We start from the raw sequence: 16,680 nt of genomic DNA, 5'->3' as shown, positions 1-16,680 counted from the left end.
GCTGATTGAAAAGGTCTTTGCTTTGGGGAAAACCATTGTAGCCAACTTGACAGCATCATGGCTCATTACTACTGTAGATGTCATAATGCTCCTGCGGCCCATTCAGTCATCCAGACAGAAAGGACATTTCTCTAAGTCATGCACATGCTCATCTCTGTTGCCTCTAATCAAGTGTATGTTTATCACATAAAACAAGTTTGTTCAAGTACAAGTGTACCAATCTGCTATTATATTCATTATTTTTATTCTATTGGGGAATGGAAATAATTTATCAAAGATTACCAAAAGGTGAGGATTTGTTTGTCCTTTATTTAATAATAATTACAGTTTATCAGAATCAGAATCAGAATACTTTATTGATCCCTGGGGGAAATTATTTTTTGTTACAGTGCTCCATTTTAAACCAACATTAAGACAAGACAGACAATACGCTAACTAAGAATAGTACAATATATACATATATATACATACATACATACATAAGTCACTTATAAATAAATATTTGGAAAAGAAACATGTGTAGTTGTAGCAGCAAACAGTGTGTTAAGTGGATGCGTTGTACAGGGAGCCACAGGCAGGAATGATTTCCTGTGTCGTTCAGTGGTGCTTTTCGGTAATCTCAGTCTCTCACTGAACGAGCTCCTGTGACTGACCAACATGTCATGGAGTGGGTGGGAGGTGTTATCCAACATTGTCTTTATCTTGGACAGCATCCGCCTCTCCGACACCACCTTGAGGGAGTCCAGCTCCATCCCCACAACATTGCTGGCCTTACGGATCAGTTTATTAAGTCTGTTGGCATCTGCGACCCTCAGCCTGCTCCCCCAGCATGCAACAGCATAGAGGATCGCACTGGCCACCACAGACTCATAGAAAATCCTCAGCATTTTCTGGCAGATGTTGAAGGACCTCAGTCGCCTCAAAAAATAGAGACGACTCTGGCCCTTCCTGTAAAGTGCTGTGGTGTTTTTAGCCCAGTCCAGTTTATTGTCAATGTGTACTCCAAGGTATTTATAGTCCTCCACAATGTCAACACTGACCCCCTGGATTGAAACAGGGGTCAAGTGTTTCCTGGTCTTCCTGAAGTCCACGATCAGTTCCTTGGTCTTTGCCACGTTCTTTTCTTCAACTTCTTTTCTAACTTGAGATTTGTCTGACAAAAATAATAATAATAAAATCAGTCACTAGGGTAAAGGTATTCTTCATTCTGAAGAATTATTTGTGTCTCTGTATTGCAGCCAGAAAATTTGCTCCTGGCCAGTAAGATGAAGGGAGCGGCGGTGAAGCTTGCAGATTTTGGCCTCGCTATTGAGGTTCAAGGGGAACAGCAGGCGTGGTTTGGTAAGAAAGATCATTTATTAAACTTAATCTGTAGCATTTCAAATGATGTGTTGTTGATGTTCATGTAACATCATAAATTTGAGGTTTACATTTAAAAATGCAGCAAACAGGATAGGCTTAAAGTGATATACAGTGCTGTGCAAAAGCCTCAGGGAAGCCCTCACATCTTTATCATTTGCTGGGACAATTGGAATTTATTGAAATGTGTAAACATACATGGAAATACAATATTTAATGCCAAAACAAAGTTTACAAAATTCTAACAAACTTTGCATTACCACCCTTATTCTTCAACATACACTATTATATATTGTACATATATTTATTAGTTTCAGGTTGGCCATTCTTGTATTTTGCTCGTTTGTGTTGTTGTGTTTGCACATCTCTGTTGCTTGTGGGGCTCGCACACAAGAATTTCACTCGCATGTGCTGTGCCAGTGTGCCTGCACATGTGATGTGACAATAAAAGTGATTTGATTTGATTTGATTTGAACATAGTCTGAAATCTCTTACGCACGCTTTCTTGTAAGTTATTTACCTTTTTCAGTCCAGGCTTCTTGAAGGACATGCAAAGCCCGTCTTTGGCTGTTGGCTGCTGGCTGCCTTTTGTTCCATTCTCTCTGTCAAGATGATCTCACGCTGTTTCGATAATTTTGGGAAGGCCAATCAATGACTGATAGCCTTCCACTGTCACTATTTGGGAATGCTTTAATGCAAAGAATGTACTGAAAATGAGTGAAAAAGAAGACCATCTCCAAAGAAGAACTTGGATAGCTATTGCTCAAGTCCACTTTAAAAAAAATACAAGAAGGATGGTCTTCTTGGAAGGAGAATATAAAGAAATTAGAAGAAGCTCAAGACTTATGCACAGTTCTGCTGGAGTAAGTAGCACAAAGAGATGAAGACTGAATGTTTAGATCATCTCAGCTTGCTAATTTGTTTAAAACACAGCGCTGGCACAAAGCACAGAAAGATGTATGAAACCTGTCATAATGTAGTAGTAGTAATCAGAAGTCACACTGTGTACTGTATATAGGTATAACATGCTTGTATTTTTCTATATTTGCAGGTTTTGCAGGAACTCCGGGGTATCTGTCCCCAGAGGTGTTGAGAAAGGACCCATATGGCAAGCCAGTGGACATATGGGCATGTGGTCAGTCCTAAAGTTTTCAGACTGTAGGCACAGTCATTTCCTAGCAGACCTGTTTTCTCCATTTTTGTTAGATATGGGTTCACTACAGCATTACCATGTCTTTCACAACTCATCTGACTTTGCAATCTTTAAGCAACAACTTCATGTAACGTTCCTGTAACAGTCTTTTCCCTGCAGTAAGTTTTAGTTAAATATTTGATATATTCGGCCGAAACACAACCAGCCAGATTCATAAACAGCAGCCCACATCATTTTAAGTGATAAATGCCCTTAACTCTGCTATAAGCCCAAATAAACATTTTTTTTCTTTTTAACTGTGTATGTACAGTATTTTTTACATTTGTGTGTGTCAGGTGTGATCCTGTATATCTTGCTGGTGGGCTACCCTCCATTCTGGGATGAGGACCAACACAAACTCTACCAACAAATTAAGGCTGGTGCTTATGATGTAAGTACTCACATTCTTGTATTAACCACCCTCTCCTTTTGAACTGTATTGTCATATGTGCAGACAGTTATGATGCAGAATAATGATTGCACTGTGCAGAACTGAATTCCAGCATGGCATTGTCAGTGGACGGAGAATATCACTTTGACTGTGTGTTTATTTTCTGTGTACTGCAGACACAGCCAGCTACACAAACGACACAAGACTTTGTAATGTTTACATTTCCTAGGGAGGGACAAATCCCTATGACTCTCTGTGTCTGCTTTGGATTGTTGGTGTCGTGTTTGGAGGATTCTGAGCTATCAGAGTTGCATTTTTTAACCTTGATGGTGGCTAAACTTGAATATAGTTTGTAAATATATACTGAAATACTAGTTGTGTGAACACAAGTTAAGTTTTTAACTCCTCCCAGAGTGCAACATCAGGCTGGAGACACAGCGTTTACAATTATGACATATTAGAGCTGATTTAAAACAAACAGATCCAGCATACACGGGACAATCTTGGCCTAAATATTGTATTTTATATAAGAGTCAACCGCTTGGTGAGTTAAACTGATATTCTCTTTTTAGTGCTTTTTCCATGCACGTCCATGCTTTTGCTATGCTAAACTATAGATAGATGCCTGAAGGTTTGTTAGTATAATTTTTCAAGTGACAGTTCCTTAGTAATCAGACCATAAAGCTTGTAAAACCTGTATTTAAATTATAAGTGAGTGTGTAAATAAGAGCCAGAGGCACTGTCAGCAGAGACAAACAAATGACGCTCACTAATAAAGGCTGTGCAAACAGACACACTGGGGGTGGAATTACCTGCAACCTGCATATGGTAAAAATTCGGTAGGATATGTATTTCTATAGCACTTTCTCATCAAACTCCAGATTACTTTGTTGCTAGATTCAGCAACTTTTATTGGGATAAATAAAGTAGAAAAACACTGACAAAGGTACTTTTTTGCTTCTATATTTCTCTATAATTGATCATTTTACTCCTAAAAAAAAGCTCAAATCATAGCACAGCAATTATTATCAGGGTGTGTGGTAATTTTGTAGGATGATGCGGTTACAGGATCTGACCCAATCCACGTGCAAAATGGTACTTGAAATCTGATCAAATCTCCCAATTTGGAAAAAATCATAATCTGGGACCTCTTCTCCTTTCTTATACTGTAATCCTTCTTTTGAACAAGTTTATTTTCCATCTGGAGCATCAGAAACTTGGGGTTGGGATTCTTTCTTGGTTTTACTGTCAAAGACTCAGCTCTGCTCCTAGCTGAATTAGCCATTTCATTCTCCACTGTTTTATGTAAGGCATATCCCTGTAACATGCACTTGTTGGCAACTTTATTCTGAGGGTGTTCGACTCTGACAACGAGGATTTCTTTGGTTTTGAAAGTGACAACGAAGGAGAGAAGCGGAGAGTGGATGACGAAGCCATCCTGAGCCTGTTCGTATCCGACACTGGAGAAGAGGACTTTGGTGGTTTTAGTGGGCAGGAAGAAGAGAAAGATGGTGAATGACTGACTTTTCTTCTTGTTAAAGCTGTGTCACTGCACCTGAGCCTAAAAGGTAGGCTGAATCTATTGTTCTGGTGTGCTGTAGGTTACTGTTATGTACTACATGTGCAAATATGTACCCATAACTTGTTTTTCAAAATATTAATAAAAGGGGTGTGTCTCCAAACAGCCATCTCTTTCCTGACAATTCCCTTTGTGCATATTCTCTTACATATGATGAGTCAACATTGAAACACCTGCGGCCTTTAGTCAGGTGCGGCTAATGTATGTACAAAACAGGATTTTCCCCTGATTTTAGCTTGTGCGGCTAATATTCAGGTGCGCTTTGTAACTACGGCTATTTAACAGCTTGTTAAAGTGAGTAATTAATTATCCCGTCATATGGCAGCAACTCATTCAGATGTGTAGACATGGTCAAGACGACCTGCTGAAGTTCAAACTGAGCATCAGAATATGGGCTGGTGTAAGTTTTTCAGATACTGCTGATCTATTGGGATTTTACAGTCATCTGTGTGGTTTACAGATAACGGTCTGAAAAAGAGAAAAATATCCAGTGAGCACCAGTTCTATGTTACATGATGACTGAAATGCAGCTTCAGGCTGATGGGAAGTAACAAATAACCACTCATTATAACCAAAGTAGACCATCAGAAGACCATCTCTGAACAGAAAACCTGTTGAACCATAAAGCACATGTGCTACAGCAGCAGGAGACCACACTGGTTCCCACTCCTGTCAGCTGAGAACGAGGGACTGAAGCTGGAACTGAAAAAGGCTCATCAACATTGCCCAATGACTGATTGTAAAAGTGTGGCATGATGTGATGACTCTCAATTTGTGCTGCAACATTCTGATGGTAATGTTGGGATCTGGTGTAACAACATGAAAGTTCGACTGTTCAGGCTGCTGATGAAAGTGTAATGATATGGGGTTATATATACTTGGCACACTTTAGCCCACTTTAGTATCAGTTGAGCACAACCTTCCTGAGTATTGTTACCGACCATGTCCATCCCTCTATGACCGCAGTGTCTACTGATGGCTGCTTCCAGTTGAAAAATGCACACAAAGATCATCTCAAACTGTTTTCCAACACGACAATAAGTTCATTGTACTCAGATGGCCTCCACAGATCTTAATCCAGTAGAGCATCTTTGGGATCATTTGTCATGGACGTGCGGCCGACAAATCTGCAGCAACTTTGAAATGAAGTGTCACATCAGTATGGATCAAAATCTCTTAAACTGTTTCCAGCACCTTGTTGAATCTATGCCATAAAGAATTAAGGCAGTTCTGAAGGCAAAAGGGGGTCTTTACTTTAAAACTACTGTTTAAGAATTTACATTTGATTCAGAATATTACAAAAACCTTATTAGCTAGAGCTTCAATAAGCACTTTGGACTTTAATGGAACACATAGTTTTGGGCGTATTCAGGTTAGAGCAGGCGTTTTGCATTGTTTTTGTACCTGCATCTATGGAAATGAGAGTTAAGTTTCATGACATCTGTGAGGGAATTCGACCTGAATTCATGAAACTTTAATTGTGATACTCTGATCATTTCCTGTTTTCAAATTAGTTCATGTGTATTCGTAACTACAAGGCCGGAGCATCGAGATGAGCTCTGCAGGACACCATCACTTCAAGTGTTGTCAAATAACATGCTCTAAATTCTGTCATGCAAGTAATTTAGAAATTTAATTTTAGTTTTTAATGGCTTGCTACTCGGCATTGTATAACTTTCATCTTGCTGCAGAAAAAATAACTGATACACTATGGGAGAGCAATGGGCTTATTCATCAGCTCTCGTCATTGTCCTCTGGGAGATAGGAATTTATTACCCATATTAATTTACATAATTGGAAGCAACCACATCTAATGAATGTGCATAATATGAACAATAATATGAAGTGACTGACGAGCACTTATAATAATGTGCACTTCTTGGATATCATCACTGTCACACAGATACCTTGAATTTCTGCTTTTTTCTTTCATCGGTAACTGACATCTGATATGTTTGAAGTAAAAGTCTGTTGAAAGCTTGCTTTGACTTTTAGCAGTAAACATGTCTGCTGACTCCACCCTTTTGTTATACCACTGAAATTGCCCATCAAAGACAGACAAATCGTTGCTCAACTTCACATATTAAGACTGTTCCAAAACAAATGAAGTCAAATATGTTTTAAAGAGAAACAAGCAAAATATACTTTTTTAAAATCACAAAAACAGTCACCTAAAGGTGTTGTATGTTGTTTATAAGGTAAAGACCCTACAATGATATATACAGACATAAGAGGGAAATAAACGTTCCCCACAGGAGTGTGCACATGTATATCTTATTGGAAAGGTATGTGCCGTTTGTTGTTGCAGGGTATCTGCGCAACACTTTTGTGTACAGTATTGTGTTTCCTGTCTATGTGCGTATGTTCTGGTGCTAACTGTTGTTTGTTTGTACATGTGTGCTGCTCCTTCAACTGTGTCCAAGACAAATTAATCCTCAGAGAGAAAACAAAGGCCATTTTAACCTAATCTGTTCATGGGGGTGTTGTGATAGTGTTTTAATATGACAAATTAAAGATAAACAAATTACTCACATGCCGTGGATGTTATTATGAGGTAACATTGATCAGCTGCTCATAGCCTGTAAAAATTTATGGACACGATTGATTAGCACAAACAAAGTTATATTTATTAATGGATAAGAGCTGTCTGTAAATCTGCAATTAGAGTATTACTTTTCATTGCTACAACCTCGCTTATGACTTGTGTTTGTTCCTGGTCCTGAGAGGTGTGGATATTTGCCCTACAGAGTTAAAAGTTGCAAGTTGCACAACCTTAATTCACTCAACCTGCCTCTGTAAATATATTTTGCTGGAAATTTTCCCTACCCTCCTTTGAATGCATGCACAATGAGGAGAGAGCTGCACCTTCTAAATGATCATACAGTTTGCAGCTCTAATCTGTTACATGTTGGGTAAATACAGGTGCAAACACTGTAGGAAATCTGGTTCAGTCATTTAAATATCACAGTCAATTAAAAGAAAAGCTTTTACTACCATCTTTTTTGGATCTTGTATCTGCGTAAGCATTCTTCGGGCTCTGCAAACTGTTTTTTTTTTTTTTTTTTTATTGCTCAGTTGTGCTGGAATGCCAGTGTTAAAATTTTAAATATGTGCTAAATATAGAAATGTCTAATCAATGCTAAACAACAGCAAGTTAATCATGGCTTGGAAACATCAGTTTTTGTTTTACCAGTTTTTCAGTGATATGTTTCTTCCTGCTCTTCGCCTTCCTTCAGTTTCCTTCTCCTGAGTGGGACACAGTGACCCCTGAGGCCAAGAATTTGATCAATCAAATGTTAACGATTAACCCCGCCAAAAGAATCACTGCCGACCAGGCCCTCAAGCATCCCTGGGTCTGCGTAAGTCACACTCGTCTTTATCTTTGTTTTTTATGTAGTTTTTCTTGCCAGCTTTAAACAAATCATGTCACAGTTTTTCTTTCTTAAGCACTCTTACATCAGCACAGCCCAGGAACACCTGTCTTACATTGTATTTCATTTCTAACACAGCTATTCAGAATAACAGCACCATCTTTGATCCAAATGGCTAGTTTTAAAAACATGCACAGAATGACATTATATACTAGAGCAGAATTTGTAGCTTTTTGTAGGTTGAGACATAAAAGTTTGGGTTTATTTGTCTCACATTTGGACAAGACGCACATTTAAGGAACTCAGAAAAGACCTGTAAAGTCATAAGTCATAATTTTAACACCAATAACAATTTAACAGCATAAATGTAGTTTGTTATCAGATAAAGCACAAGGACAATAATTTCCATTTTTATTGTTAAGGAGTTGAGTAGGGAGTCGCCCAGATAATGTAAGAGCCCCGTAGGCTTATCTTACAGCTCCCACTTCTAAAAGTTTTCATTTATAAGTCCCTGACAAAGCAGGCTTTTTCATTCTGTTTGGTATCACAGAGGAGTTGGAATACACATGAGCTGCTCCTGCCTGTTGATGAAAAGCTACTCAGGGGAGCATATCAGAGCTGTAGAGCATTAAAAAGAATTCATTGTTGCAGTTGTACACAATGCCATTATTGTCATAGCCTCAAAATGGTGATTAAATGTTTCTTACCAGAATGCACCTTTGGAGTTACGGTCCCTTCCTCTTGTATTTTAATGTTCATGGGTTTTTATCTTTTCAAAGAGATTTTCTAAAGCAGTTCTTCATCTCGTCCCATCACATATCTGTGAGTTCAATCTCAAGTCAACGATACATATACAGGCTCTATAAAGAAGATGGATGCTTACACATAGATGCTTCAGTGTCAGTGCTATAGAAAAGGTGGTGTATGTGACCACCACCTCTTCTATATTCACTATATTTAGACAAGAGGGTGGAGTGCTAAGTTACCAGCTAAGATTGGTTTGGCCTCAGTCACAAAGACCTAGAGACCAGTCGCTAAGGAAAAGTGTGCATTTCCCTACTGATTGGCAAATGGTTGCTGGCAGAGAGGGTGCTTCATTAAAAACCTTCTTGTAATTGCTTTTCTCGCAGGTGGATTTTCAAAGTCACCAGTAGTTTGCGTGGAAGTTGCCGACTTGTACGCAAACACTCAACAACTGACTTGGTAGTGAAACTTAAATCGCTACGCATACTGAAAATGGAGAACATTTGCCTTCAGAGTAAATGTTGTGCATTACTGCTGAAACCATTATGTTTTAAAAGGTGCGGCTTTTACTTTGTTGGGAAACTGTCCCCATTTCCAGTTTCATTACAGAATAGTTGGCATGTGTTTGCAGACGAGCAGGCATCCTCTGCTGGGTGACCATGGAAATCTGCTAGTGACCAAAGCTATCACAAGGAGATTATTAGTGCAGCACCCTCTTTGTGACTCACTTTGCCACCGGTTTCTTTAAAAAGATAGCAAGCAGCCTCCCACAACCAACTGCCAACTGGTAATACACATTTTTATCTGATAACCGGTGGTTACCAGGTGATAACTATGCGATAAACGGTAAAATATTCCAAAAGCACAGATATAATTAAAAGGTCTTGTTCAGAATAGCACCGGTGAGGCCTAGCAGACAGTGACTGGGTACATCTGCCTGTGTAAGAATACCTGTCTGTCCAATATGGCTGCACCCCTAACTTTAGGTCTTACCAGTATAAAAATGGACAAGTTATTAAAAAAGTGGCATTGACGGTGTAACAGTGATATACTTAATGTTGCCCTTTCCTCTTTACTTAAAGCAACGATCCACTGTGGCCTCCATGATGCACCGTCAAGAGACTGTGGAATGTCTGCGCAAGTTCAATGCCAGAAGGAAGCTTAAAGTAAGCACGAACACAGTTAAACATACACATAACTCACTAGCTTATGCTTATAATCTTGTATATTATTTGCCTTGACTCTAGGGAGCTATCCTCACTACGATGCTCGTGTCCAGGAACTTTTCAGGTGAGCTTTTGTAGTTAGTTTGTCAACATTGTCAACACTCAGTAGGAGCGCACTTCTTTCCGGATCCTATCTCTCATAGAAGCCAAGTGATACATGTCACTGTTGTTCTGCTACTGTATCTCCAGTCTACCATCTTCTTCCCTTAGCCACACCGATTGGATTTGATTTTGCACTTCAGGGGTTTGGCTTGGATTTCATCCTCATAAGCAGTTTGATCACAGTGCACTTTTGATTGAACAACCAATTTGCGGGCTGGACAATGGACTAGCAAGCTAATGCACTAATGCTATCGGCCCTGTGTTTATATGCCTTCATGTAAGCAAAGCAGCTCCATTGGATTATGTCCATCTACTTTGTAAAGGCTAAGACTGATCCAGACTGAAGTAAGCAGACCAGCCAGACCTCTGAAATGCTTTGTTCGTAAGCCTAGGCTTGTTTATTCACTGTAGAATAAACAAAGAAGTAAAATCAGTAAGTTGGGGCTCAGACATTTTATTTCTGACAAGATTTTCCCATCTGTTGCTTCACTTCATCCTAATAAAAATGAAGTTTGGTATTACATCATTTTATTGATTAAATTAAAATGTCAAAAACAGTAAGCAGGTCTCTTGGAAGCACAAAAAGTTATTAAAGAAAAAAGAAGGAGATTTTCATGGTTTAGTGGGTCTCTCTCCCAGTAGCGCACTGAATTCCTCTTTGTCTAATAGTGGGACGGCAGCACACCAGTCCTGCCGCTACCACCAGCACAGCCGCAATGGCTCAGGAAGGTACGTTTGCTAGAGGGGGTGTTGGAGTCGGGCACTGCCAGCTTCGTGCTGAGGTTTTTGGCATGTGGCCTGGGCTGCTTGAACCCTCCCCTCCCCCCACCACCACAACCACCTGCTGCCTGCACACTGATGGATCACGTTTATGTGGTCATCACTGCACTGGGGCATCTTACAGTCACAGACAAACATATAAATAAAAGCCGCAGATGAAGCTCAGCTACTGACCTTTCAGTACTCCTGGGCTTCCTAATAGTCTAATAAACAGACCACCTCTCAAGGACTGGATATTTAATTTCCTGTGTCGAACACAACAGCCATTTAAATGACACCCAGCATGACCCTCGGACCTTCTTCCAACTACCCCAGCTGTCACCAAGCAAAGCTCAGGTTATATATCTTTGCATTAGCACAAATATCACAGGTTGTTTTTCTCTGCTGCATCGCCATTTATATTACCAATATGAACAGAAATTCCAGTATTTAACTCGGAACTCTTGCAGCTTTGCCTTCTTCAAATTGATCTGGATCCACAGTACTGATGCCCAGTCGATGCCTGCCTGTGCTCGCTGCAACCTTCCCTTGGCATGGCTCTGGCGCCAACAGCCAGCCAAGCATGTTTATGAGCGTACAGTGCAGTTTGCCAACCTGCATGGGAAGCTGGATAAACAGAATGCAAAGTGTCCTGTGTTAACTATTTTCTTTGTCTCCTCTCTCCTGCCTGCTCTTGTTTTTGTTTGAGCAAATACAACTAAAAAGGAAAAAAAAACAGTTTGCTTCAAACAAAGTGCTTATGCCGTTATCAGGTCATCATTATGCAGATATATATTAACACAAACACAGCGATATCGCTTAGTGGGGTATCAGCACGTGGATGGCTTTGGTTTGTGGTTTCACATTACTGATATTTTTTAACTAAGACAGATCACATTTGCAGCTAATGATTTTTCATTTAGTTAAAATCTCCCTTAACTCCCAATAAACCTTTACGTTACTTAAGAGATTACATCTTGTTCTCCAGTGGCAAACCTTTAGCTCTACCTCTGAGGGTGATGATTCAGGACAGTTTTGTTTTCAGGCATGCTCAAACTAATTAGTTTGTTTGAAGCATACTGAACCTTTAACACGTGTGGGTCATATGACAGTGCTGGCTGCTTGCTTAAAGAGGACTTATTAAGCTTTTCTTTCAGCTGTATATTTTTATTTTTGGAATTCATAGTTAAAAGTTCCTTAATCTTATACAGAGGACACTTAGTTCATCATTTGACTGAAGCTAGCAGCTTTAACACTGCTTTCCTCTGATTGGTTGCACCTCACAAACAGGAGTTTGAACAGCAGGTAGGCGGGGCTGCTATATTCAAAAGTAGAGATTACTGTAATAGGAATATCCACACTCTTTGAGATCATGCAAAACCAAATTTAAAGTGCTTAGAGCTCACTTGTACATTCGCTGATGATACAAGTGATGTGCCACGTTTCATAAGAACCCTTGCAACATTATGTAAGTAACAGAAAATAAGGAAAAGTGTAATGGGTCCCCTTTAAAAGCTGGTCATACAGGAAAAAACAGTCTGATTAACAAGAGGATGCTTTGCCGATAAAATGTTAATGACTTTCCCTTTTTTTGCTCAATTCCAACTGTCAAATTTCTTCACTTAACAAGACTCAGTGTTGTCACATACAGTGTTACAGTGAAGAAATCAGACTTGAATTTGTACAGATGACATCCTGAAGTTAAAGGTTTCTGCTGAGAAAGCACCACTCGGCTCCTTTTATGAGGAAGACTTTGAAGTTGATGTTGCATGCCAGACATTTTGATGACTGCATGAACCATCACCGCTGTGAAAATGATTAAAGAATGCCTTTTAACGCGCAGTAACAGCCTGACAGGTGTTGCCTGCAGTTGTCACCTTTCAGTTCAGATGTTAAGATGCAGATATTAAATACATTACTGTTCTCTTACCTTTTTCATTGCCATCCTTCCTTCTTTTTGAATGGAAGGTAAGGGTGAATCATTGGAACATGGCTCAAAGACAAATGATTGTTGGTAAAATGTTTATTTTTAGTGAGTGTTTGTGTGTTAATGCATGTGTTTTATTACGTTTCCTTTTTGTCAGGTGGAGTGGTGTCATTTGTGTGTTAAAACTGTCTGGTCAGGTTTTCAGGTTCACATACATGCCTCCTAACATAAACTAGATTATAGGGATGAAGGTGGCATTTGACGTGGCCAAAGCAATCTTATTAAATAAATTATCAGCAGTTCTGTAATTGACATTAAACATATATATGTATATTTTACTTGTTTCAACAAAAAACAAGGTAAAGATTAAAAAAAAAATAGCTCTTTTACTCATTCATAAGCTTAGTCATGTATTAATTCTCATTTGCCCCCTGAAAGCAGACAAATAAAATCAAACACTAGAGCAGGATATGAAATATTAGAAGTGTTATGAACTGAGCTGAAACTGATGTTATTACTGTGGAAAGTGAACAAAGTGTTTATTGTTTAACATTTTGACAGTTTAGAGGATTATTGGACCCAAAATTATGGTTGAGCCAGAAATCCACACAGTACCATAAACAAATGAAACCAACTTTAAAATGAGCTTTAAAGCTCAGAAAATTAACATGTGGTTTTACTAGGAACTCGTAATGCTGACCTGCTCTCACAATCAGAATCACCTTTTTGAATTTTTTAATTGTTTCCCTGTATAAATTTTTTAATGATTTTACTGTTTTAGAATTTGGATTCTCCATGCAATAGTTGTGAATTACTGACATTTAATTTTTTAACTAAATAAATTTTACAATCTTGGTGTACAAACTGTAACAATGCAGTGGAAATAAAATGTGGAACTTGCACGTTACTGGGCAAAACAATCTGCATAGTCAGTGTAGTGTACATTATAATGAAAAATAATTATGAATGGGGCTACCTCGATGTGTCTGTTTTTATACAGTGATTTCAATTTTGCCAACAAGTTGTGTTTTTGATTTTCACGTTATCATTTTGCTTTGTCTGTATCATCACTACTGAAGTCTCTTTAATTCTCTGTTTATCCACAGTGGTTCATAAAGTAAACTTTTTGATGGGATCGTCCATCATACAACAGCTCTGCTGTTAGAAATATCAATGTGAAGTCAGTTTTGTCAAACCTGATAAACTCTTAGGCCGTCTTTTGTCATGCTGACTGAGTGATTTCAGCTCTTCTGTTGATTGGACAGCTGTCCCCCTTAAACTGCGTCCTCATCATCTTTTCTCACTTTCTTTCAGCGTGTAAAACCTTACTAAACAAAAAGTCGGACGGTGTGAAGGTAAGCTCTCTGACCCATGAGGGTTTTCTTGATGTGACTTATGTACTTAACTTACTCTCCTTATCTTTATCTCCTTTTTGGTCTGTCCCCCTAATTACTGTCTGAGACCATTTTTAACTGTGATATGATGGAACAAGATCAATTAGATCACCTCTGTGCTCTGGTGCAACATGGTCTTTTTTCTAAAGTCTGTTTAATATATTTTAAAGATTTTTGTGACTTAGGGGGATAGGATTTATTTTAGAAATGAACTAGGTACTTGATTATGTTCATAAGAAATCAGTTAACTCACATTGAGATTAAAGTAGATCTAACGAGCTTACCTAAAGATTAAAAAGCTTTTAAAATGGTGTTTTTAACCAGCCGCTTTTCTTTGACTCACAGCGATTTTTGTTTTGATCAACAGTCAGCGTCAGTGCATGCAATGAACTGCCGTACTCACCAAGGGCAAAACAAAACTCCCATTACATACAGTAACTTAAACAGTAACTAAACCCTTAAACATTAGAAAATGCACAACCAGTTATTGAACACCAATAAAATAATTTCCAATATTTTTTCTATTTTTTAACCCCCCTTTTTATTTGCAGCTGATTCAGATTTTTCTGAATCCCTTTATCTCATCTTTATTCCTGTGTAAGCTTGTGCAGCTGTTTTGTTTTTTACTATCTTTCTGGGATCAATCTGGCAGCTTCACCTTTTTGTCTTTTTTGATTAGTTCCCAATGAATCCTTATTTTTTTCCCTCCTCTTTTCCATTGCTGTCTGTCAGAAAAGGAAGTCCAGCTCAAGTGTTTGTTTGATGGTGAGATCGGCTCTGTCGTTTTTGTTCATTTTTTTTTTAAACTTTTTTTTTGTCCGTCTTCTTTGCGAGTCTTTGCCCGTCCAGCTCTCCCTTTACCCTCTCTGTTTCATTTTTTTTTCCTTTTGTGCAGAGATGCTTTAGGGGTCGTTTATGGCAATTTTTGTTGGATTTTTCCAAATTCATACAACATCCTTGCATTCCCTTCCTCTGGAAGCGCCACCAAAACCATTTAAAGAAATAATACACACACACACGCTCTTCACTATCCAGTTACCCCCTTCTGATGTGCGACTCATTGACCCATGGATCTGCATTTTCGCTTCATACCTGACCATCACCGTGGGACAACTGAATCCCTGCTAATCTCAAGATACCACCATTTTTCTTTTTTTCAGTTGTTGCATGTTTATCGTACCCTCATTATGTTTCATTTAAGTGAATTCTTCTTTCCCCTTTTTACCGTAAATAAAACGGCTGTCTTTGTCACCTGCAGATAAATTCTCCGATATGAGCTAGAGAAAGTGTGAGCTTCTAAATTCTGAATATAAAATAATCAAGTAAAAAGATTGTTTTTTTATTTTTCAGGTCTGTTGATCTGTTTGGATGGCTACATTTTTCCCTCACTACATTATTTTCCAAAGTAAAAGTGATACAAAACTAGTTAATAGTGTACATTTATTAGTGGTAGGTTTGCATATCTGTGGAAAACATAACAAAATAATTGCTTTAGCTGCTTTAAATACAAAGTCCAGTTTATCCTCATCTCTCCCAAAAGACGTTACCCTTTCAAAAGAACATAAAACTTTATTAAAAGAAAAGTACTACACAGTTTTGTTTATTTTTGTAGATGGAAACTGAGGTTCAAGATTGCAGGTTGTACTAAGAAATATCTCGGTTTGAGGCCTAATTAGCATTTTCAGACATTAATAACATGCTGTTCTGAATATTTTGATTCTGGTAAACAGCCTTTTTGAGGAGGCTTGGGGGGGAATAATCTTAAAAGGACCTCATGTTTGTGTTTCTGTGCTTTTCTATTCCAAATTCTGCTCAAGTTGTTTTAATAGCACTGAAGTGCTCAGATTCACCAAGTTAACAGATATGGGGTTTTTTAAAGAAAGAGGAACAAGGCTACATGTCGGCTCATGACCTTGATCAATTAGGTCCAAACAAAGTGGCTCCACAATGCTGTCATGATTGCAGGTGGAAATATATTTTTTATATTTGAACTTCTTGAAAGTTAAATGTTTCTTATTCATGAGAAATGTTTCTCCTCCAGCCCTGAAATGCAGTAAAAGATGTCAAATCTGTAATCTGCCTTGTTGATGGTGTCAGCATTGCACATTAGTTATTCTGTTAGAAGTTGTTCCTAGTAGGCCTCAGAGACTGCCAAAATACTGTTTAAAGTCACACTGGGGTAATTTGCTCTTCTGAGAGTTGCAGAAAAACAGCTAAAAACTCCCAGCACTTTGGCCTTAATCTTTCACTGACGTAATCCATTCGTCCACACCTCTCAACTTTCCTGTGGGAATATTTGTATTCCCCTTTCCTTCCAGTTAGCTCGAGGCCAAAAGGAGAGTCCAGCTGAAACAGTGTTCTCTTGTTCACATCATACATTCCAGCCTCAGTCTGCAGCTGTAACATAACCTATATCTTAGTCATCCAGCGGAAACATTACTACAGCTTTTAGGAGCAAGCGAGTGAAAAATTATGTTAACTCGTAAGCAAGACAGAAATATGCTTAAAAGGACAGAAATATCCAAACGTGTAGTCCTTATGGTTTTTAAGCTCTCTAAACACATAGATCCTACATTTTCCATAATGCAATCAACACCATCTTTTTGTCATACCCTCTCTGCCTGCTGAATAATTTT

At 38.5% G+C, this 16,680-nt stretch overlaps 1 protein-coding gene across 22 annotated transcripts in view; it reads left to right on the top strand.

The window, feature by feature from the left end:
* The window catches only part of camk2g2 (calcium/calmodulin-dependent protein kinase (CaM kinase) II gamma 2), an 84,777-nt gene that overhangs the window by 54,575 nt on the left and 13,522 nt on the right, over positions 1-16,680 (top strand). For 13 of the 22 annotated variants that reach the window (XM_026190676.1, XM_026190674.1, XM_026190672.1 and 10 more), the window contains exons 7-14: positions 1,239-1,341; positions 2,411-2,494; positions 2,848-2,942; positions 7,758-7,880; positions 9,719-9,802; positions 9,884-9,926; positions 10,634-10,693; positions 13,965-14,005. In XM_026190676.1, coding sequence (XP_026046461.1) covers positions 1,239-1,341; positions 2,411-2,494; positions 2,848-2,942; positions 7,758-7,880; positions 9,719-9,802; positions 9,884-9,926; positions 10,634-10,693; positions 13,965-14,005 — 633 coding nt within the window. Of the gene's footprint in view, positions 1-1,238; positions 1,342-2,410; positions 2,495-2,847; positions 2,943-7,757; positions 7,881-9,718; positions 9,803-9,883; positions 9,927-10,633; positions 10,694-13,964; positions 14,006-14,776; positions 14,810-16,680 lie in introns of all 22 variants that reach the window. The other 9 variants (XM_026190675.1, XM_026190695.1, XM_026190693.1 and 6 more) reach the window with 3 other exon arrangements.

Source organism: Astatotilapia calliptera, chromosome 13 (assembly GCF_900246225.1).
Source record: "Astatotilapia calliptera chromosome 13, fAstCal1.2, whole genome shotgun sequence".
Lineage (NCBI taxonomy): Eukaryota > Metazoa > Chordata > Actinopteri > Cichliformes > Cichlidae > Astatotilapia > Astatotilapia calliptera.
The sequence above is the reverse complement of the archived record's forward strand: the minus strand, read 5'-3'. Positions and strand labels throughout refer to the sequence as shown.